At 40.2% G+C, this 22,958-nt stretch overlaps 1 protein-coding gene across 2 annotated transcripts in view; it reads left to right on the top strand.

Annotated features, from left to right (window-relative positions):
* Positions 1–1,095: 1,095 nt before the first annotated feature.
* The window catches only part of Polq (DNA polymerase theta), a 67,996-nt gene continuing 46,133 nt past the window's right edge, over positions 1,096–22,958 (top strand). For both annotated transcript variants that reach the window (XR_007592955.1, XM_050148901.1), the window contains exons 1-9: positions 1,096–1,338; positions 2,346–2,525; positions 4,597–4,727; positions 6,209–6,365; positions 8,712–8,820; positions 11,905–12,124; positions 13,222–13,369; positions 15,545–15,691; positions 17,313–17,525. Coding sequence is in view for 1 of the 2 variants with exons in the window: in XM_050148901.1 (XP_050004858.1) it covers positions 1,179–1,338; positions 2,346–2,525; positions 4,597–4,727; positions 6,209–6,365; positions 8,712–8,820; positions 11,905–12,124; positions 13,222–13,369; positions 15,545–15,691; positions 17,313–17,525 (1,465 nt within the window). In the remaining variant the exon portion in view is untranslated. The remainder of the gene's footprint in view (positions 1,339–2,345; positions 2,526–4,596; positions 4,728–6,208; positions 6,366–8,711; positions 8,821–11,904; positions 12,125–13,221; positions 13,370–15,544; positions 15,692–17,312; positions 17,526–22,958) is intronic.

Here is a 22,958-nt window from a genome sequence, read left to right on the forward strand (position 1 = left end):
TCTATATACCTTTCTTTCTTTCTTTCTTTCTTTCTTTCTTTCTTTCTTTCTTTCTTTCTTTCTTTCTTTCCTTTTTTCTTTTTTGGTTTTTCGAGACAGGGTTTCTCTGTGGTTTTGGAGCCTGTCCTGGAACTAGCTCTTGTAGACCAGGCTGGTCTCGAACTCACAGAGATCCGCCTGCCTCTGCCTCCCGAGTGCTGGGATTAAAGGCGTGCGCCACCACAGCCCGGCTCTATATACGTTTCTATATATGTTTCTGTGGTAGTAGTTTCACAGAGTTTTTATTTTTAAGATATATTTACAGAACAAAGTGCTATAAACTAAGACATGTTAAGATGCATCGGTGGAAACTTCAGGTAGGATGGATAAAGCAAATCAAGAGAAATCTCTTGCTGTTGGGTTCAGATGCTGAGTTTAGCTTTTCAGTCGGTGGAAGTACATTCCAAAAAAGAATGTACTTAATAGTCACAGGTATGTGACAGAGTTGTGTGACCAAACAAGTAGCTATTTAAAGGGCTGAGATTGCCTAAAATAATTCGGCACCGAACCTGCCTGGAATGTTTAGCCCCATAACCCTTTGCGCACCTCATTCCCATCTTCCGCCAGTTACTTTAGTTCACGTATTCTACAAGAGGAAAGCAGCACACATTACGGTCTACCAGAAATCTTAAATTTTCCTGTTTTACACACTTCTCCACAGTTCTGTCTTACAATTTGGAATAATTTTCGGGAAAAAAAAAACCCCGAAACAAACAAAAACAATAGTAAAGAACAGACAGATACGTTTCTAATCTATCCACGTACGGCAGCTCGTTAGTTCATTTAATCGCCAGCAAGCCTCTTTATTCAAACCAGAAGTGGATATAAACAGAAGGAATGTTTTTAGGACAATCTATATGAATGCAGACCCAGGCGCTCTACCAACTTCCCCTTCGCTAGCTCCGGTGGAGGCCGGAAGCCAGACTTCAGCGCGGGCTGGTCCTTCCCTCGCGACTCTATGGTAGTTGGGTTACTCTAGCCACGAGAACTCTGTGGTTCCGGGGCGGGCTGGGAGGTCTGAATTTGAAGGCCGAGGCGGGAAGATGGTGGCTGCGGCTGTCACTAGGCTGGCGTTCTCCCGCGTGGGAGGCCTATGGGACTGTGTCGTGCCCTGAACAACCGAGAGGAGGCTGTTTGCAATGAGTCTTCCGCGCCGGAGTGTGAAACGGCGGCGTTCAGCGTCCGGTTCCGACTCATTCTCGGGAGACGGCGATAGCTTTGTCAGCCCTCAGCTGCCGTCTGGACCGGTGCTGAGTCCACCTCCGGGGCTGGGACGCGGCCCGAGGGCCGCAGGGGCAGGTACTCGTTCAACGGGGCTGGGACGGCCGGAGGGCTGCTGGTGCATGCACTTTTAGCACTAGGGCTGGGACGGTCCGAGGGCAGCTCCGGGGCTTGCACTCCCAACACCGTGGCTGGGACGGTTGGAGGACAGCAGGGGCATGCCCTTCAGTACCCGGACTGGGACGGCCCGAGGGCGGCAGGGGCATGTACACCAACACAGGGGCTGGGACGGACCGAGGGCGGCAGGGGCATGCACTTCATTACCGGGGCTGGGACTCCCAACACCTGGGGCCTCCCTGCTAGCCGCCAGCATGCCCAGCTGTTTTAGGCCATCACTGGCTGTATAGATATAGGCGTTGTTTTTTGGGGGTCTTTACAGCTTCACAGAAGCAACTTCCCAGTTAACCAGATCCTGTCATTATGTCAAGAATTTGCTTCGAATAATATCCTGTACAACTTCGGATCTTCCACCCCATTGCCAGGTGTAGTGTAGGAAGCCAGAGCAAAGCTGGAAGGGATCTGGGTTGTTTCCTCAGAATGTCAGCCTAACTCTTTATTTGTTGTTGTTTTTTGAAGCAAGGGCTTACTCTAGGTCAGGCTGGCCTGAGGTCTCGAACTCTTGATTCTACTTTTGCTTCCCAAATGCTGGGATTACAGGCCTGCACCAATTCATCCCATAATTCTTTGTCTTTGGTTAGTACTAAAATGTAAACCGAAACTTCTCTAACGTTTTATAATGCTCTTTCATCACTCACGGAGTGTCTTTTTCCCCCCTCCCCATCTGTCCAAACTCTTTATTCATTGTGTATAGCACACATTTTTGTTTGTGGATCTTAAGAGTTTACAAAATTGTATCAAGCAACTAATGTACTGGCGTCTTTGTGTACAAGATCAGTTTCTTGTAATTGTTTGGAAGTCAAGATGTGCTAAAGTTTTATTTCAGCATGAAGGAGTTCCAACAGTAGAGGGCTAACTATTAAAGTTTTTTGTTGGCGATAATTAAATTGTTTTTGTTTTCTTGAAAGGGACATGCAAGCAAAGAGTTCCCGAAGACCAGCTAGACCAGCTGCTACTGGCAAACTGGGGACTCCCTAAAGCAGTTCTGGAGAAATACCATAGTTTTGGTGTACGGAAGATGTTCGAATGGCAGGCAGAGTGTCTTTTGCTTGGACAAGTTCTGGAAGGAAAGAATCTAGTTTATTCAGGTATTCAAATTTATGCAAACTCATTTCCCTAAAGTTGTCAGTGTGAGCGATTCTTTATTGGGGCAGCCACAGCTTTTAAATAGGTGGACGAGCAAATGCTTAAGGAGAGTGGTGGATATGTGGCGTGTCATCATTTGCACACTGATGTCATGGAAGTTCCGTTATGTGGAGGAGGGGAGACAAGGACACTGGTAATTTATGCAGTTACAATTCTCTTGCTTAGTGAACATATATATGTCTCAGTGCATTTATAACGGGGGTGCCAGCCTGCTCTTCCTCATTTGATCTCAGTTGTTTTTCAGGGTGTAGACTTTATGTATTCATAAGTGAGTTGTTTGTGCAGAATCATATGGACAAAGCAATATGTAGTATACTTTATAAGATTTATATGGGTTTTCAAGGGCTACTTTGATATGTGCAATTTTAAGCCTGTGTTTGCTTCAATGATTGAACGATCAAATATAAGATACAGTTCCTTTGTGTCAGTTTTCTCTGAAGTTCTAAAATCATTTGGATTTTTTTTTATTAAGTCTATAATAAAGAGCTAGAATATTAGCTAAGTACATAAAAGTTTACACTGTGGAGTTAGACTGGGTTTGGGAACTTTATCTTTTCCTGGCTGTTTGAATTTTCAAATGGAGGGAGAGGAGGAGACAGGGGAGGCTAACTGACTTTGCAGTGCTGAGAGTTAAATTGTTTCCTAAGTATACAAACTTAGAACAGTTGGGCACCCAGAAAGTCCTTCTAAATGCACAGTAGTGTTCGTCAGTTTATGTGGTGGTGTGGTCTGGTCATATCAGTTTCAGAACTGGTCAGCAACTCACAGTTATCAAGACAGGTCTACCTAAGATGTATGTTGGATCTGTGGACTTTTCTGTTCTTGGATCCATTGCCTGGTGTATCTCACTGTCTTCCTTCTAGATTTGGCAATATCCTTGTTACTCATTTATCTTTTTCTGTTGTTGTGCCCTGCTTCTGCAGCCCAGGTGCTCACTATAAATACGACCTTTTCACTGTTTTTTTTTTTTTTCTTTTCTTTTCGAGACAGGGTTTCTCTGTGGCTTTGGAGCCTGTCCTGGAACTAGCTCTTATAGACCAAGCTGGCCTCAGACTCACAGAGGCCTGCCTCTGCCTCCCGAGTGCTGGGATTAAAGGCGTGCACCACCACCACCCGGCCATTTTCACTGTTTTTAAGAACATGTTAGTCATTTTGAATTGCTTTCAGGATAGATTTAAAAAAAAAAAACCCTTAGATGGCAGGATTGTAACAGTCTTCTTTGTGTAGCATTTAAACAGTTAAAAGACTTTAAATTATGTGTGTATGTGTGCATGTGTAGGTACGGACTGAAAGTGCAGTACCCACTGAGACCAGAGAGGATGTCAGATCCTCTGGAGCAGGAGTTACAGGCAGTTGTCAGCTGTCTGATATGGCTATTGGAATTCAGCTCTGGTTGGGTGCTGCGAATTGAACTCATGCCCTCTCTAAGAACAGTACACTCTCTTAACTGCTATGCCATCTCTCCAGCCCCAGTTACAACCATTGGCAGTTTGTTTTTGTTTTATCTCTTTATTTTCTCTCCCTTGAAGAGAACTTGAAGAGTTGATTTCGTACTCTAGACTCGTGAAATCTCTGTCATCAGAACGTTCTAGGCTCTCCTCCAGGTCTCTGCACATGATGTTTCCGATGCTTGGCATCCTTTCCTCTCCCCATAAGTTTCTTTCCTTTCTAGAAGCTTCCCTATAAGTCCTCCCAATTTCTGTCTCTCGTATTATCTTACAGGTGCATTGCGGGTTTTTTACCTATTCAGTCAATCTTAAACATAGAATTAATGTGGTACACCGTGATAGCCATCATTAATTTCTAGTACAAAGATTAAAACCCTCTCTGTTGACTCTGAGACTATTTGGAAACCTAGTGTAGAGGCAAGGGCATTTTGGGGGTTAAGGTTTCAGAGTGAGTCTTTAATGATGTATTACTCCTAGCATCTGTAATACTGATTATGGCTTACAACATTTATTAGTGCAGTGTACTAAATGTTTGTCATAATTATCTGAAATAATCACATTTTAGCTCCTACAAGTGCCGGGAAGACTCTTGTGGCAGAGTTACTTATTTTGAAGCGGGTTTTGGAAATGCGGAAGAAAGCTTTGTTTATTCTGCCCTTTGTGTCTGTGGCTAAAGAGAAGAAATGCTACCTCCAGGTAATGGTTTCTACTGTTTGAAGTAGTGAAAGGTTCATCATTGGTAGCATTGGCTTTGCTCATTTGAAGGAACTGTAAAATCAAATGGAAAACGAAGTTTATTTTATCGCATGTATGTAGCTTAAAAACTGACTGTTAAAAGTCTTAATACTTTAGCAGACCAGCTGGGCCTGGTGGCACAGGTGTGGGATTGGATCTGCTTGAGAGTCTTAGGTGGGAAGATTACCTGCGCAACTTAGTGAAATTTTGTATTAAAAAGTAAAAGGAGGCCTGGGAACAGTATAGCTCAGTATTTCTAACAAAACAAACCCCAAAGAGAGAAATTTAAACATTATTGCATAAAGTAGAAAGGGACATCAAATTAAAAGGGTAGCTTGGGGAATACTGTACAAAAATGATAAGCTTTTCATAGGGAGTAAAGAATAGCACGTAATTGCAAAGACACAGTCAGCGTGTTTAAGGAAGCCTAAGCCACCCCAGCTGAGGACCATTGAGAAAACACAGAGACTGGAGGGAAGATTCTATTCTTAAAGGGGGTGCTCCAAGCTGGCGGTCAGACCTCTGATTGTTGAGTGGGTCATAGTCTATGCTGATGTGATGCTCTGTAGGTTTTAAGGCAATTTTACAAATACAGTGTCCATTAGATAGAAAAACCCGACAGCTGTCATTTCTCCAGTGAAGTAGTGTGCTCCAGAATAGAAATCTCTGTAAAGACGGCCAGGAGTCTGGATTTCAGTCCTGTGTTGCCAGGCACACAACCTACAGGGCCTTGTGGTTTTTATTTGTAAACTGAGGCTGCTCACTCTTAGTATTATAACGCAATAAGCTCAGACTTACTGAGAAAATTGATTAAATGAACATTTGTAAAGTTCTGTGGTTTTACAAATCTTTTTAACGGTTATTTCAGAGGCCAAATGGCCAACAAAGCTGGTCCTACTCAGTAACCTCCTCTCAACTTAGACCCAAAGTAACAAAATGATGAAAGGATTCCTTTTATTGAGAAGGTATGTTAGTTAAAAGTTAAACCAAAAAAGTTAATACCAATCCCACTGAATTTAACTTTTGAAAACTTTTCTTCCATCATATGAAAAACTAATCTTTAGTAGGATAAGAATATTTTCCTTGTAAAGTATACATTTGTTCTTTAGAACTATTAGTGTTAAAAATTAACTACTTTTTACTATTGAATTAAACATCTAGAACTTCAGTGTTCCAATTTTAATTTCTATAATAGCTGCTAGAACTTAGACTATTAAAGTATCTATTTCATTCTTTTTAACAGAAATATCTGTGCTGAGCTTTGTTAACTCTAAACATATTTTAGTATATGATTCAATTTTTAGTATGTGATTATTAAAACCATTGGGTTTTGACCAGAAACAACCATCTTTAAATACTTTGTCTATGTTCTGGGGTAGAACCCACCTGTAACTCATTAAAATCTAAATTTTCATCTGGCTATTTCTTTTTGCTTAATTTAGAGTCTGTTTCAGGAAGTAGGGATAAAAGTAGATGGCTACATGGGCAGTACCTCACCTTCTAGGCGTTTCTCCTCCTTGGACATCGCTGTTTGCACCATTGAGAGGGCCAATGGGCTGATCAATCGCCTCATTGAGGAAAATAAGATGGATCTGTTAGGTAAGAAAGTTATACAACTAAACAAGTGTTTCCTGCCGCTGTTTCTGATGGAATAAAGTGAAACTGTGATTCCTGTATGACCTGTATGTTTATTTCCTGTCATCTGTTCTGGGGGGCAAGAATTGCAGAAGTAATGTTGGGAACTTCATGTTTTATGTCTTTCTGTTATTGATTTTACTATCTTGAATTAGAATTTAATTTCACATTTACTTATTTTTATGAATTTGAGTGTCTTTGTGGCATGACACATAGCAGGAGGTCAGAGGACAGCTTGTGGGCATTGGTTCTTTCGGATGTGATCCGCTTGGCAGTAAGCGTTACCCATTGGGCCATCTCGCTGGCTCCTATCTTGCATTTTTGAACTTTATAAAAGACAGGATATTCTTGAACCTCTGTTTTTCCTCATTGCTACTTTCTTGTTTCAACTTTGCCTGGAGAGAAGGAAGCATGCTGGGGTTGTCCCTATCATCTTTAAAACTAGTGACTTTATGTGTTCATTATCATAATTTGGTACTATGGGATCTAGATTACGACTGGATCAGAAGCTACCATTCAATAAGGAAATGATAGTCACATAAACTGGTGTTGTGCTTGATACTCTGAAGTTTTTGTCTTAATAATACCTTTCTCCTACCCTGAAGGAAAGGTCACTGTAGAGAGGTAGCGGCAGGAAAACGACTGTAGAAGCAGTTGAGTCTGTTTGCTCACTTGAGAAAAGAGAAATGGGGCAGAGATCAGTGATTAGAAAGGCCTGGTAAGACTGCCTTCTGATGCTCCCAGTCACTTTATATCAAAATTTTCTTATAACTTGTGACCTCAGTGGTTTTAACTATATTGAGGATTTTGCTTTGTACACTAAGCAGAATAAGTTCTCTTAGAAGAATGAAAGTGTGTTGATAGAGCATATCATATAATATGAATTGGAGATAGCTTACAGACAAGGACATTTCTTCTTATGTCATTGGAAATTGAAAGGTTTTTATGAAACAATGATTTTATAAAGCATCAAGACTTCCAGGATAAATAACAGGTCAGGTGCTTCTTCATGTGATTGTGAAAGAGTCAGAGTAATAAGGGAGACTATAATCTTAGGCCAGAAAGAAAGGAAACGAAGTGACAAGAAAAGTAGAGAACAGTCTGAGCCCCAACCCTGGCTCACTGGTATACAATACAGGTATTTTAAGAAAGAAGTTTATAGCTATAAATGCCTACATTAAAAACGTCTCTGACTCTTGCCTGCTTGTGGGACCCTATTCTTCCTCCTGGGTTGCCTCATCCAATCTTGATGTGATGGGCTGGTCTTCTGTATCAAAACTTATGCCATGTTTGATTGATGTCCCTGGGAGGCCTGCTTTTGCTGAGTTGGGGTTGGATCTGGGGGAAAGGGAAGATGGGGGAGAGAGGCTAGGGGGAAGGGAAATTGCAGTTGGCAGGTAATCTATGAGAGAATAATAATAATAAAATAAACACAATCCTTAAAAAAAAAGAAGAAGAAGAAGAAGAAAGAAATCAGAGCGATTTGAAGTAACCTAACAAGGCACCTTAAGGTTTCAGAAGATCAAGGAAAAGTTAAACTCAGAATAAGCAGATAGGAAACCATGGGCTATTAAGCAAAAAGTCTCAGTGGCAGGTATGCCATATTTCCTTATAAGTTACGATTCGGAGCCCCAGAGGCACCCAAACAATGTAGGTTCTTGGCATTTTCACATATCAGGGAATAGGGAATCTCAATTGAGGAAATGCTCCTATCACACTGGTATGACGGTCAGTCTGTAAGGGCGTTTTCTTAACTGATAATTGATATGAAAGAGCCCAGCTCAGGGTGAGCAGTGCTATCCCTAAGCAGGTAGTCCTTGGATGTATAAAAATGCCAACAGAGCATGCCTGGAAGCAGCACTCCTCTGTGGTCTCTGCTCCAGTTCCTGCTTTTTGGTTCTTGCCTTGAGTTCCTGCCTGGCCTCCTCCAATGATGGGCTGTGATCAGGAAGTGTAAGCCAAATAGACCCTTTCCCCCTAACTGGCTTTTGGTCATGGCATTTATCATAGCAATAGAAAGAAGACTCAGATCCTGGGTTTGGTGGTTTTGTTAGCCCCGAGTAAGCTAATCACTGACTTTCTGTAGTTAGAATATATATCATATATAGAATAGATTGCTTAAGATCCTGAAACATCTTGGAAGAGAATTGGCAGTTCCACAGAAGCTGGCCTTTCCTTCATGCTGGGACTTAGCATTGCCTGCAGGATCTTATTGTGACTGTTATTTGCCCATTAGATGTGGGCTTCTGAGTCCGAAAATGCTTAGAACTGTGCAGTTTTGTAAAAGGTCAATCTGGAAAATTCTTCTAGGAATGGTGGTTGTGGATGAGTTACACATGCTGGGGGACTCTCACCGAGGATATCTTCTGGAACTTTTACTGACCAAGATTTGCTTTGTTGCTCGGAAATCAGTATCGTGGTAAGTACCTGAAATGACTGCTTTTCTGGTATTTGAAAAAATGTTGAAAAAGAATCTATAAAAGTGAAAAAGTAAGATTTATAGGAGTGTAGTACCTTTTTTGTTTACACAAACTCATGGAATAGTAGTTTGCTTTTGTTCTAAAATTGGGTTCTCAACTTGTGGGTTGTGACCCCATTGGGGGCTGAATGACTCTTTAACAGGGGTTGATTAAGAACACCAGAAAACATAGATATTCACTTTAGGTTCATAACAGTAGCAAAATTACAGTTATAAAAGTAACAACAAAAATAATTTTATGGTTGGCAGTCATCACAACATGAGGAGCTGTATTAAAGGCCACAGCCTTAGGAAGGTTGAGAACCACTACTCTAAAAGAAGTACTTAACTGGTGTTAGACTACTTTCAAGCATTTAAATGTTTCTGACCACTCATTTTGACCAAAATGACAACTCCGTGATAGAATTAGAACTAGGAAAACAATGAGCTTTATGTTCTTTCTCAAAACTTGTGTCCATTACCTGCACTCAGTCCTTCCTAATCTACTAATAGATGGCCTTTCTGGTTTTCTTCTTTCTTTTCTTTTCTTTTCTTTTTTTTTCTCTTTCTTTCTTTCTTTCTTTCTTTCTTTCTTTCTTTTTTTTGATTTTCGAGACAGGGTTTCTCCGTAGCTTTTTGTTCCTGTCCTGGAACTAGCTCTTTTAAACCAGGCTGGCCTTGAACTCACAGAGATCCTGCCTCTGCCTCCCTAGTGCTGGGATTAAAGGCGTTCACCACCACTGCACCACTGGTTTGCTTTTCTACATATTATTCTGTGTCTGTGTTTACATTTGTTATCACACATATATACATACATACATACATACATACATATTTTGGCTAGATTATGTATGTGAAAGAGAATATAAGTTTCTTTTTTTGAGATTGTATGACCTTGCTAAAATTACCCATTCAAAGGCTACAGTTTTTTTTTTACAAATTTTACAATTTCCTTTTTTTTTTTTTTTTAGAGCTGAATAGTATTCGTGTGTACATCAAGTTTTCATTATGCATTCATCTGTTGATCCCATTTTTTATATTGTGAATAAAGCATCAATACACTTGGGGGTTCGTGTCTCTATGGTAGGGTTATGGAGTTCTCTGGGTATATGCTCAGGGGTGAAATAGAGGGGTCATAAGGAGTTTTATTTTTAATTTTTTGAGAAATTTTTGAACTGATTTCCACAATGGCCACACCTCCACTAATAGTGAATCTTCTCCAACATTGGTTGGGTCTCCTGTATTTGCTGTCAGATTTGTTGATGGTAGCTATTCTGAGTGGGGTGAGGTGCTTTCTCAAAGTAGTTTTAATTTGCATTTCTTTGATGGTTAGGGAAATTGAATACTTAAAAAATAGTTATTGACCATTTATGTTTTTTTAAAAACTATCATTCATTTGCCTATTGTTGGTGTTGATTGGTAGTTTTACTTCCTTGGTGTCCAGTTTCTGCAGTTCTTTGTAAACTCCGGATGTCAGCCCCTTGTCTGCAGTGTAGCTGGTGAAGGATTTCCCCCACTCTGTGGGTTGTGTGCTCTGTTTCTTTGCTGCATAGGAACTTCAGTGTCATGTGGCCCCACCTGTGATACTTGGGTCAGTTTCTGTGCTGCTGTTGATGTGTTATTCAGAAAGCCCATATACAAACCTTTAGTCTCGGGACTTGGCAGAGACAGGGTCTCTGAGTTGAGGCCTTCCTGGTCTACATTTTAAAGACTGTGTCTTCAAAACAAAACAAAAACCTGAATCTCTAGCCGGGCGGTGGTGGCGCACGCCTTTAATCCCAGCATGGAGGCAGAGGCAGGCGGATCTCTGTGAGTTCGAGGCCAGCCTGGTCTAAAAGAGCTAGTTCCAGGACAGGAACCAAAAGCTACTTAGAAACCCTGTCTCGAAAAATCCAAAAAAAAAAAAAAAAAAAAACAAAAACCCAAAAAACCCTGAATCTCTGAAATCTACAGAAGAAAACATAGAGGATATCTTTCAAGACATTTGGAAAGGCAAAAATCTTTTTTTGTTTGTTTTGTTTGAGACAGGGTCTCACTATGTAGCCATGGTTGGCCTGGAACTCGATGTAGACCAAGTTTTCCTTGAATTTACAGGGATTCATCTGCCTTTGCCTCCTGAGTGCTGGGATTAAAATTTGTTTTAGGTTCTAATTGAGGTTGTTGATCCATTTTGAATTGATATTTGTAAAATTTTTGTATATTGATTTCTTGCTATGGGAAATTAAGATTTTTTTCTTTTATATTTTCTACTCTCCCATACCCAGTTTCCTTCCATCCTTTTTAGTTTTTTTTTAAATCCACTCACCCCATCATCTTCCCATTCTCCCAGATAGGATTCTAATTTTGCTTAGATAATTTTTCAGTGTTACAGTGATATGGCTTTGTTAACTCAGCTATTGTATATTATAATTGTTTTTATTTTTTGAAAGCCCCTTTTTTTTCTTACACTATCACATATCTTTATTGTTTGATGGCTTGGTTTTCTGTATACTGTGTTACATACTTATCTCTAGTATATATAAGGGAAACATAACTAGAAAATGCCTACAAGTTTGGAAATAAATAATAAATAAATATTTGTTAAATAAATAAACTGCAGACTAAATTTTGTGTCAAACATGTAAAAAATGTTACAGCTGACTAAGAAATACAACCCAGTGTCTTAGTGAGAGGCTTAAGCAGGCATTTGCAAGAGAGGTTCCGAATGGTCTGGCACACAGCATTGTTAATCATCTGAGAAATTGCTTCTTAAGTATTGCTATAGTGTCTCCATAGTGTTTATTGTTAAAATGATTGTCAGATGGTGACAAGATTGTGGGACAGCAGAACACACAGACTGAGGAAGTGCTACTTTGGTACCGTCTTCCTGGAAAACAGCTTTGTGTCATTCATTAAATTTGAATATCTGGCCAGTAGTCTGTGAGCTAGTAATTTTATCCAAAGAAATGTCTGCATTTGTGCACCAAGGCCATGACAAGAATATCGTTAGCAGTAGTGTGAGTTATTTTCTGCATATTTCCTAATGTATTTTCTTTGTCTTTCCAGCCAGGCAGACGCAGGCAGTGCTCTGTCTAGTGCTGTGCAGATTGTTGGCATGAGTGCTACCCTTCCTAACCTGCAGCTCGTAGCCTCCTGGTTGGATGCCGAACTCTACCGTACTGACTTCCGCCCAGTTCCACTTTTGGAATCAATAAAAATAGGAGATTCCATATATGACTCGTCAATGAAGCTTGTGAGAGAATTTCAGCCCCTACTCCAAGTGAAGGTGAGTCACTGCTCTTACATCTCCACTGCCAGTGCCTTCGAGTTTTCTACAAGTTGTTAACAATTTAATTGTCTAATTAGAGGTTGCATAGTAACTGAATGTATATTATGTATTTGTTGGAATTGATATTAAGCTACTCAGTTTTACCTTAAATCACTTGATGAGAATAGTGAGGAGAATGTAGAATGCTTTTAATTTAAATGACCATCATTTCCTAGTATATAATGGAAGTCGTCTTTTTTTTTTTCTAGTCAGTGAGATTTTGCTATGGTTTAATTTACTTTAAACACTCAGGTGGAACAATGACATTTGTTGAATGTAGATCTGTATAGTAAGTGTACTGAATGAGAAGATTATTGTTTCAAGAGCCAGATAAACCTTTCTCTGACACTGAAGAGAGGTACACAAAATGGCTGAGGTACTATTATTTCAGTCATGAAAAATCTCTGACCCTTCTATCTTTATCTATAAGGTAGAGTATAATACTTGGTTTTGGTAAGAATACAATATGATTGTGTGTGTGTGTGTGTAGCACTTGTAAAGTCCTTGATATGCAAGTTACTCCCTGATACCTCAGCACACTTTGGTGTTTTTCCAGCGTGGAGGGACTTCCATAGGACATTGACACAGACCCTTTGCTGTGCTTAAAATATGGACTTGCCACCGAGACAGTGCATCTCCTCCTTCACGTCTGAGCTCACTCGTTTTCTCAGAGAGACCTCCTTTAGGTCTTTTCAAATCTATGAGTCTAAAACATTGCAAATATTTCTTCTCCAGCACATCATGTGGTGGTTGAGTTCCTTCCCGTGTTTCTCAGTGAGACTGTAAACAAACCCTTTGCCAATTAGGGCTAGGTGTAGTCACCACTGTATCTCTAATACCCAAGTTTAGGACTTCATAAACATGAGTTGAATACATAGAAAATTTTTTCTTTTTACCCATCATCATTAATGAACTTTGTTTTTATTGTAAATGATTTTTATTCTGCCTTTGAGTTAAAAAAACCTTTTTAATGGATCAAAATGTAGAATTTTGATCCAATGTGAAGATGTTCTGAAGGTATGTATGATTGATGTAGCTATTTCTTTCTTTTTTAGGGAGATGAAGATCACATTGTTAGTTTATGTTATGAGACTGTTCGTGATAACCATTCAGTATTACTCTTCTGTCCATCAAAAAAGTGGTGTGAGAAGATAGCAGATATCATTGCCCGAGAGTTTTATAATCTGCACCATCAGCCTGAGGGTAAGTGACAGCTGAAAATGCAGCCTCCATCCTTGCTGTATGGACAGTAGTACTGGGGATCACAGTAGCCTCCATCCTGCTGTATGGACGGTAGTGCTGGTGATGACATAGCAAAGTGTGTTCCTGCTCTGTCACTGTCACTGGGTGTCATCTAGGTATTCTTGGCAAGGCTGCTTTTGTCGCTCTAATCCCTTTTTGTCCTCGTCATAGATAATGTGTACATATATATACTCAGGCTAATTGTCAGTGCAGCATCCCATCCAGGCCCATCTTCCCTGGTGCTGTCTGTACCAGGCTAAAATATATGCTTACATCGTTCTACGACAGCTTACTCCTGAAGGACTGAAGTCTTCATCATGTTGTATTAGGTTTTGTTATGTGATTTGGAGCAGTGGTTCCTAAATGCCGTGTTTGGATTGGAGCCTCATCTAGTCTGTTTTCTCCATGAAAAGAGAGTAGCACATTTTTTATAAACTGAAGTTTACAATTTTGAATTCTCTTACCAATTTTTTTTTTTAACTTTAAAACGATCTCTTTTGGGCTGAGGAGGGTCACTTAGCTGTAAAGTGCTTGCCTTGCAAATACAGAGACATGAGTTTGATCTCTAGAACCATGTTTAAAAAGGCGAGCCAGGCTTAGTGTTATGTTTGTAATCCCTCACGGGGTGGGTGGTGGAGACAGGTGTTGTTGGCCATCCAGCCTGACTTACTTCAGAACTTCCAGGCTAGTGTGGAGCTGTGAAGACTCCTGAGGAACAGCACTTGAAGTTGTTCTCTTCTCTCTACATGCATGTGCACACGTGTTCACCTTCACATACATGAGCACATGCATGTACACACACATACTGCTGAGTGATAACTTATTATACTTTTATTGTTTTTAGTAGAACAAAGCATAGGCAATCCTATGTGTATCCTCAGAATTTTAAGAAAAGTATGCCTAAAAATTAAAAACACAAAATATAAGATATATATTAAAATGGGTTTTTAATGAAGCTTTGTAAGTTTAGGAATCTAGAAGTCTGGGTAATTCTTTAAGAAGATAGACTTCCTGAGTTTAAAAGTAACTAAAAGGCACATTTCATCTTGGTTTTTTTTTGTTTGTTTGTTTTGTTTGTTTGTTTTGTTTTTCGAGGCAGGGTTTTTCTGTAGCTTTGGAGCCTGTCCTGGATCTTGGTTACCTATGTTTGACTGTTAGCTTAGTGACAGAGGAACCAGACAGTTTCCAGGGAGAGCTGGGGTCCTAGCAGTGCTGATGTGCTGGTTGGCAGGACTCTGACGTTTGGACTTTACTTGTGTGTTGTCACTGTGACAGAAGCAACTTAAAGGGAAGATGCCAGGCGGTGGTGGCGCACGCCTTTAATCTCAGCACTTGGGAGGCAGAGGAAGGTGATGTCTGAGTTCGAGGCCAGCCTGGTCTACAAGAGCTAGTTCCAGGACAGGCTCCAAAGCCACAGAGAAACCCTGTCTCGAAAAACCAAAAAATAAAAAAATAAAATTATATTAAAAAAGAAAGAAAGAAAGAAAGAAAGAAAGAAAGAAAGAAAGAAAGAAAGAAAGAAAGAAAGAAAGAAAGAAAGTGAAGGTTTGTTTTGGTTCATGGTTACACAGGGCACAAGTCCAGCATGGTGGGAAGATGTGGGAGAGTGCATGGAAGCAGAAGCAAGTGAGTCAGGCTCCTCCCTCGTGGCTGCAGACAGGAAGCAGATGGCAAGGGCTAGAACCATAGGTGGGCTTTACTCTTAAAGGTGTACCTCCAGTGGCCCACGCTCTCAGCCAGGCCTCACCTACAAAAGCTCCACAACCTCCTAACACTGCCACCATCTGAGGACTAGGTATTAAACCACGAGCCTGCAGGGAGCATTTTTATTCAAACCGTAACTCGTGGTAATCTGTCCTTTCTCCAGCAGGATCCCTTTGATCCCCTCCTTTGAAAAGCTGATCTTCCTAACCTTGGGATACATTCTTAGAACTGTCTCTGAAGCTTTGCAACCCTGTCTTGTTTGTATCATAGTGTTCTGGGTCAGTGGCTTTAAAAGACCAAGGATGTGGCAAAGTGGATAGTATGTGGCAGTTTCTTTATTTCTGTCATCACTTGGCAGCTAACAACCAATAAAGCAAAGAAACTTGTACAGTTGGTGATTTATTTATTTATGTGTGTGTGTATGTTTGACAGGATTAGTAAAACCATCTGAGTTTCCACCCGTGAATCTAGAGCACAAGAGCCTTCTGGAAGTGATGGATCATCTAAAGCGTTCACCTTCAGGACTGGACTCTGTACTGAAGAACACTGTGCCATGGGGGGTAGCGTTTCATCATGCAGGTATTCCTGGTTCATCATCTTGTGTTAAGATGTTCTCAGCACAGGCTGGAGCTCTGATCAAGAGCTCTTGTTACTCCTGCAGAGGATCTGAGTTTGATTCCCAAGACTCATGTTGTGAACTATTTGTAAGTCCTCTTCCAGGGGATCTGATATGCCCTCTTCTAGTCTCTCTGGGCTCCTGTACATACATAATGTGCATATGGGTTCACACACAAATACATAAAATAATAAAATAAATAGAAAAAATTTAAAAAAACCTCACCAGACTTTTATAATTTCATTTTTGTGTTTATGTGAATTTATTTCTTGTTAATCAACTTAATATTTGTATATTTCATTTTAAGAAACAGTGGATTAGTCAAACCAGAGTAAAGCAAAAATTTTAAGCTTATTTGTCTGAATTGTATGACTACGTCAGATAATGAATTTTTTTCTAATCACTGGGAAAGCAAATTCTTTAAAAGTGTTACTTGTCTATATGTTGTTTCCTTAAAATTTATGTTAGAGTGATACTTTCTACTCAAATTTGATGCTACTTCGTTTCCTCTTACGTCAAGAATTGACATAGGCTCACAGACACAACAAAGTTAAATTTGTTTTAGAAATTGTCGTTGAATTGAAGAGGACTAGAAGTGAAAAATCCGATGGATGGGCTGTCAGAATCTCCAGTGTGTGACAGTCACTGTGTAAAGTGCTTGATCTGTGATCATGTGTGTTAAGATTGTATCATAGGAATGTTTTCTTCAATGAGTTTGCCAGAGGTTGTTATAAAGATGAAATATGATCATGAAAGAAAATCTGTGAGCTCCAGAGAAAATTGTTGACTAATAAATGCTGGTATGGGGAAGAAAAGAAGAATGTTTTCAAGATTGGAAATTTAATCCTTTCAGTTTTATTCAACTTTAATCATATATATATATAATTTTATTTATATATATAATTTTAATGATAAATAACCATGACAAAATTTTAAAATAAATTTAAAAATGTGTATGTGTGCATACATATGCACACACAAAACCCAGGGTTGTTAACCAGTAGTATGCAGTTAAATTCTGCCTGCCGTCCATTCTTTTATTTATTTATTTATTTATTTATTTATTTATTTATTTAGTATACAATATTCTTTCTGCGTGTATGCCTGAAGGCCAGAAGAGGGCACCAGACCTCATTACAGATGGTTGTGAGCCACCATGTGGTTGCTGGGAATTGAACTCAGGACCTCTGGAAGAGCAGGCAGTGCTCTAACCGCTGAGCCATCTCTCCAGCCCCCTGCCGTCCATTCTTATAACTAAAATTGGATTGGAACACAGCTCTACTCACTTGACGCAGCAGGATAAGTAGTTTCAGGAGAAACCATCGCTCCACCTAAGACATATGTAATGTTGCTGACCTGCCTAAAAATGTATAAAGATGAAAAAAAAAACAAAAAAAATTTAAAAAAATGTATAAAGATGGAAGATTATACTCTTAAATAGGTAGACTGATGATGTGTTTGTTTATAATTTTAACTATTCTTTAAAAGATCTTTAAAGGCTTGTGTGGTCTCTCAAATCTGCTTATACGTAGTCAAGTACATTGCTTCTGTGGTAATATGTTTTGTGATCTGTACTTTATTTAGGTCTTACGTTTGAGGAGAGAGATATCATCGAAGGAGCCTTCCGCCAAGGTCTTATTCGGGTCTTGGCAGCAACATCTACTCTTTCTTCAGGAGTGAATCTTCCTGCCCGCCGGGTGATTATTCGCACTCCAGTTTTCGGTGGCCAGCCTTTAGATATCCTCACCTACAAGCAGATGGTTGGCCGAGCTGGCAGGAAAGGTGTAGACACAATGGGTGAGTTTGGATATAGTTGTCAGGGCATTGCGGACAGACAGTCTACTTGGAAGCTGACTAGTACCTGGCTATTTCTTATTGTGATATATTTCTTTATTGTGCAGTGCACTAATGTCCTCCTCTTGGGTTATTTAATATTTATAGTGAATATGATTTTCATTTGTTAACTATTGGTTTTCTTCTAGTAGAGAATTAAGATTTTTCTTTTGTGTTATACGTAGTAAAATGATTCAGTATTATATAAAGAACAAGATTTGTGATTTTATTAGCTAGAAGATGATTTCAATTTCCATGTCTGCTTCTTTTTCCTCTTTTTTAGTAGGTGTGGTCTATGTGACTGTGGGTGCCCTTGCCCATGCCCAGCTGTGCATATGTAGAGCAGAGTCCACACTGGATATGTTCTCTTCATTCTCCGTCTTATTTCAAATATTTTATAGATTTATGTATATATGCATGTCTGATGGGGTATGCACATGTGAGTGCACTTGCCTGCAGAGAACAAAAGAGACCACTGGATCTCTTGGAACTGGAGTCCTAAGCAGTTTGGAGCTGCCCAGCATGGGTGCTTGGAGCCAAACTCAGTTTCTCTGGAAGAACAAGTCTTCTCACTCATTGAGGCATTGTCCAGGCTTCTTCCACCTTGAATTTTGAGACAGAGTATCTCACTGAACCAGGAGTTTGCCATTTTTCCAGCAAGCACCCAGGTTCTGTGCTCACCAGTGCTGGGGCTACAGATGCAAGCCACCACCTGGGTTCTATGGGGGCTGGGTATGAACTCAGGTCTTCATGCCTGCGCTGTAAGCACTTGAGCCATGGATCCCTCTCCCTAGCATCTCATGTGGACCTTTTAGTGTTTGATCTCAAGTCAGACAGGGTGCCAAGAGCTAAGAAGTACTGCATTTTGTCTCTGAACTGGGACAGCTTCTGGCCTTGCACCAGCGAGTAATGATGCTTTTGTCAGAAATCCAAACAAAAGTTTTGAACTAAGCAATGAAGTAGTTTTTGAATTAAACACCAAAATAGAAGCAAAAATTACTTCACATCTTATTATTCAGTGTAAGACTCATTGCTAAATGGTAGTCAGTGTTTACTGCTTTTACAGTGGTGGGACCTGGGAGATGGAGTCTAAAAATGAGGGACTCTAAAGTCTCTGCATCAGAGTTTATTCAGAGCATCAACCAGTTTTTACTGTGCGGATTAAGAAAAGTCATCTGAGCAAAGTGTGCGATCAAAAGGACAAGGCACACAGGCGGAAACATGTTTGCACAGAGGCACATAGACACATAGACAAATGACATTAGCCGGTTGTAATGGACAACCTGAAGTAAACTGACTTCTTGCCACTGTGGCTGGGAGGGGCTCCAAAGCACATTCCAGGAATAACCCGCGCTGTGCAAGAACAGAGATTACAAGCCTCTTGTCTTGTTTACTTGGAGTTTTCTAACCAGCACTCAGAATTCCCATCACTTGACTCTAGTCTTGGACCATGTGACCAGGACCTCCTACTGACATTTCTAATTTATTTTCTTTTTTAAAAAAATATTTATTTATTATGTATACAATATTCTGTCTGTGTATATGCCTGAAGGCCAGAAGAGGGCACCAGACCTCATTACAGATGGTTGTGAGGCACCATGTGGTTGCTGGGAATTGAGCTCAGGACCTTTGGAAGAACAGGCAGTGCTCTTAACCACTGAGCCATCTCTCCAGCCCTGTAATTTCTTTTCTTTTTTTAATTAATTAATTTATTAATTAATTAAAGATTTCTGTCTCTTCCCCACCGCCGCCTCCCCTTTCCCTCCCCCTCCCCCAATCAAGTCCCCCTCCCTCGTCAGCCCAAAGAGCAATCAGGGTTCCCTGCCCTGTGGGAAGTCCAAGGACCACCCACCTCCATCCAGGTCTAGTAAGGTGAGCATCCAAGCTGCCTAGGCTCCCACTGTAATTTATTTTCTTGTATATACTTTCTTCCTTTGTTTCTATCTTTGTGGTTTGATAGTTTTCCCTAGTGTATGCTTTAGATTTTTTCCATTGTAGCTTTGGTGCCTGTCCCGGAACTAGCTCTTGTAGACCAGGCTGGCCTCGAACTCACAGAGATCCGCCTGCCTCTGCCTCCCGACTACTGGTCTAAAAGAGCTAGTTCCAGGACAGGCTCCAAAGCCACAGAGAAACCCTATCTCGAAAAAACAAAAAAAACAAACAAAAAAATAGATTTTTTCCATTATAAAGTTTACATAAAATATAAAAGGCTAGATAAAGATGATAATAAGCTCTCTAGCCAGGGAAGCAGATGCCTAGACACCCAGCATAAAAACCGTCACTAACAGCCAGAACAATGGCTCCCTTAGAGCCCAGCAGCCCTACCACAGCAGGCCCTGAGTGCTGCAACATAAGTGAAGCACAGGAACAAGACCTTAAGGTAGTTTTGATGAATACGATAGAGGATATAAAAGAGGAAATAACAAATCCCTTTAAAAAAAAGTCTATGATTGGGGGTGAGACAGAGGGGAGAATATTGAAAGAGATATCTTGATGGGGGGCAATTTTGGGGTTAGGGAGAAACCTGGTACCAGGGAATCTCCCAAGAATCCACAGGATGACCCTAACTAAGACTCCTAGCTATAGTGGAGAGGGTGTCTGAACTAACCTTCTCCTGTAATCAGATTGGTGACTATTCTAATTGTCATCAGAGAGCCTTCATCCAGTAACTGATGGAAGAAGATGCAGAGATCACAGCCAAGCACTAGGCAGAGCTCTGAGAGTCCTGTTGATGGGGAGGAAGGATCCTATGAGTTAGGAGGCTCAAGGTCATAACAGGAGAACCCACAGAGACAGCTGACCTGAACTTGTGGGAGCTCATGGACTCTGGACTGACAGCTAGGAAACCAGCCTGGGACTGACCTAGACCCTCTCCATGTGTGTGTGATGGTTGTGTAGCTTGGGTTTGTGGGGCTCCTAGCGGTGGGATCAAGACCTGTCCCTGGTGCTTGAACCCATTCCCCATGCTGAACTGGAAATAAGTAGTTTTCATTGTTCTCAGACATGAATGATAGCAAATACACACATACATATGTGTAAAATGTTTTTAATAAAAATTTTCATATAGTAAACAAAGTTAATAATAAGTTTGATTGCATACAGCTCTATGCTTTTATTTTTCCACCCATACATTTAAATGTCAAAACATAATTTTGTAATTTTTATCCTTAGACAATATTTTAGTTATACTGTCTTAATAGGATTGTCACACTAGACGTAAAATCACTTCATACAATACCATTTTAGTACAAAGTATTTTGAATGCTTCTCAATAAACTAATGATTTCTGAACTTTCTTATATTTTATGCTATTAATTAATATTAACACAATTTGAAGAAGACTGTTACATAATTCCTGTGAGGCAGTCCTCATTGCACTGAGTTCTTTTAACTTTTGTTTGTCTGGGGAAGATTTTTGGATTTTTCCTCATTTCCAAAGATCAGCTAGGCTGGGTAAAGTGTATTTGGCCAGGTTTGTCCTTCTGCACCGAGTGGAATATCTGACCTTTCTGGCCTGTGGTGCTTCTGTTTAAAACTTGTTCATCATTTCATGGGCTTCCCTTATGTGTATAGATTTCTTAACTCTTACTGATTTTAGAATGTTTTCTTTGCCTTTGAATTTTTTTCACTAAAATCAATTTATTGATTTAAGGATAAGGTATGAATAGTACAATAGATTAATACAACTCGCTAATTCAGGAGAGATGCTCATAGGCCAGGTGTATTAGCTCACACTGAGAAACTCACAACTCTGTGTGCAGAAAGAGGATAGCCAGAATGTGTGCGCATCCTGAGCCATGTGAAGAAATGCTCTCTCACAATATCTGCAAGACCACCTTTTGCTCCTTGGTGAACACTGTGCACTTCCGCTGCCTCCTTGGATCATTGGGAGAAATGTGTGTCCTTGGAGGGGCCTGAGAATCTTGTGGATATGGTGAACCTGAGGTACTTGAAGAACCTTGGGTGACTGGGTTCACTGGTGTGCTAGAGGATTTGTAACTCTGGCGCACAATGGGGCTTCCAATCATTTTTAGACCAAGTGCCAATGGAAAATCCTGCGGAACTTGAGATCCTGGGATCATATGAGAATTTGTTTCCATTGTGAGATCTTTATAGATTGGAGAACCTTTTTTTTTTTGAGGCTTGAAGTCACCAAGAAATCCATAGGATGTTGCACCTTGCTCAAATTCTTCTCTGAGTTTTGCCTTTGAATTTTTTTTTTAAGGTTTTATTGTCTTGTACTACTGGAGATTGAACCCAAGTCCTCACACATGATAGGAAAGCACTCCACCACCAAGCTATGCCCCACCTCTCTGCCTTTGAATTAAAAAAATTACTTTTATGTGTATGGGTGTTTTGTCTTACTATATGTTTGTCTGGTGCCCTCAGAGCTTAGAAGAGGGTGTAGGATCCCCTGGAACTGGATGACGTGAGCTGCCCGCCTTATTGGTGCTGGGAATGGAACCTAGGTTTTCCGGAAGAGCAAGTGCTCCCAACTGCTGAGCCATCTCTCCGGTGGTCTGAGTTTTGGTATTATGTGTCTTGATGAGCTTTTTGGGTTGTGTTAGAATAGAGACTTCTGTGCTTCCTATACCTGCTGTCACCCTCTCTCCGTAGATCTGCGTACATTTTTAGCCGTTATTTCTTTAATAGCTTTTTAGTCCCTATCTCTTCTACTTTAGCTTCTATGATGCAAAAATTAGTCTTTGACTATACGTTGTTTAAGTTCATTTCAGTCAGTCTGGGACTGTACTGGCTTTCCATCTGTCTGAGACTCACCATTTCATTTCGTTTGGCTGCCATGCTTTTCTTCTTTGGAATTTGTTTTCATTTTATTGTTTCTGTTTCTTTGTTAAATTTCTCACTTTGTTTATATCTCACTTTCTAAACTTATTTCATTTTAATGTTCTTATACTTCATAGAACATCTTTGAGAGGATTATGTGTAACCTTTATCTGTTCTTTCCTGCTCCCTGTTTCTTTAGGGTCCATCATTGGAATTTTGTTGGTATATTTTAAAGTCTTATGATTTCCCAGTTCTTTGCAATCTTGTGTCATTGTATCACAAATGTATAGAGACAGCCAGTTCTGAGTTTTCTGGTTTGGCAGGAATAGGCCTGTATTGCTAGTCTAGCTGGGAGTCTGAGTGGCACAGCTGGGAATGATTGGGCAGACTGGGCCTACTTTTGTTTCATGTGGTGAATTAGGTTGCTGACTTTAGTTTAATTTTGAGTGCCTGGTCTCCACTGTCAGACTAGATTGGTTGAATTCCGCAATCAGAGTTACTGGTTGGTCACTGCTGTCACCTTTAAAATACACCCCAGGGTGTATTTCTGGATCATCGTTTGAGATCTTCACTGGGATCTGTGCTGGCTAGGGTTTTTTTTTTTTTTTTTTT

Source organism: Alexandromys fortis, unplaced genomic scaffold, assembly GCF_014885135.2.
Source record: "Alexandromys fortis isolate MF-2015 unplaced genomic scaffold, M_Fortis_MF-2015_v1.1 scaffold_4, whole genome shotgun sequence".
NCBI classification, from domain to species: Eukaryota; Metazoa; Chordata; class Mammalia; order Rodentia; family Cricetidae; genus Alexandromys; species Alexandromys fortis.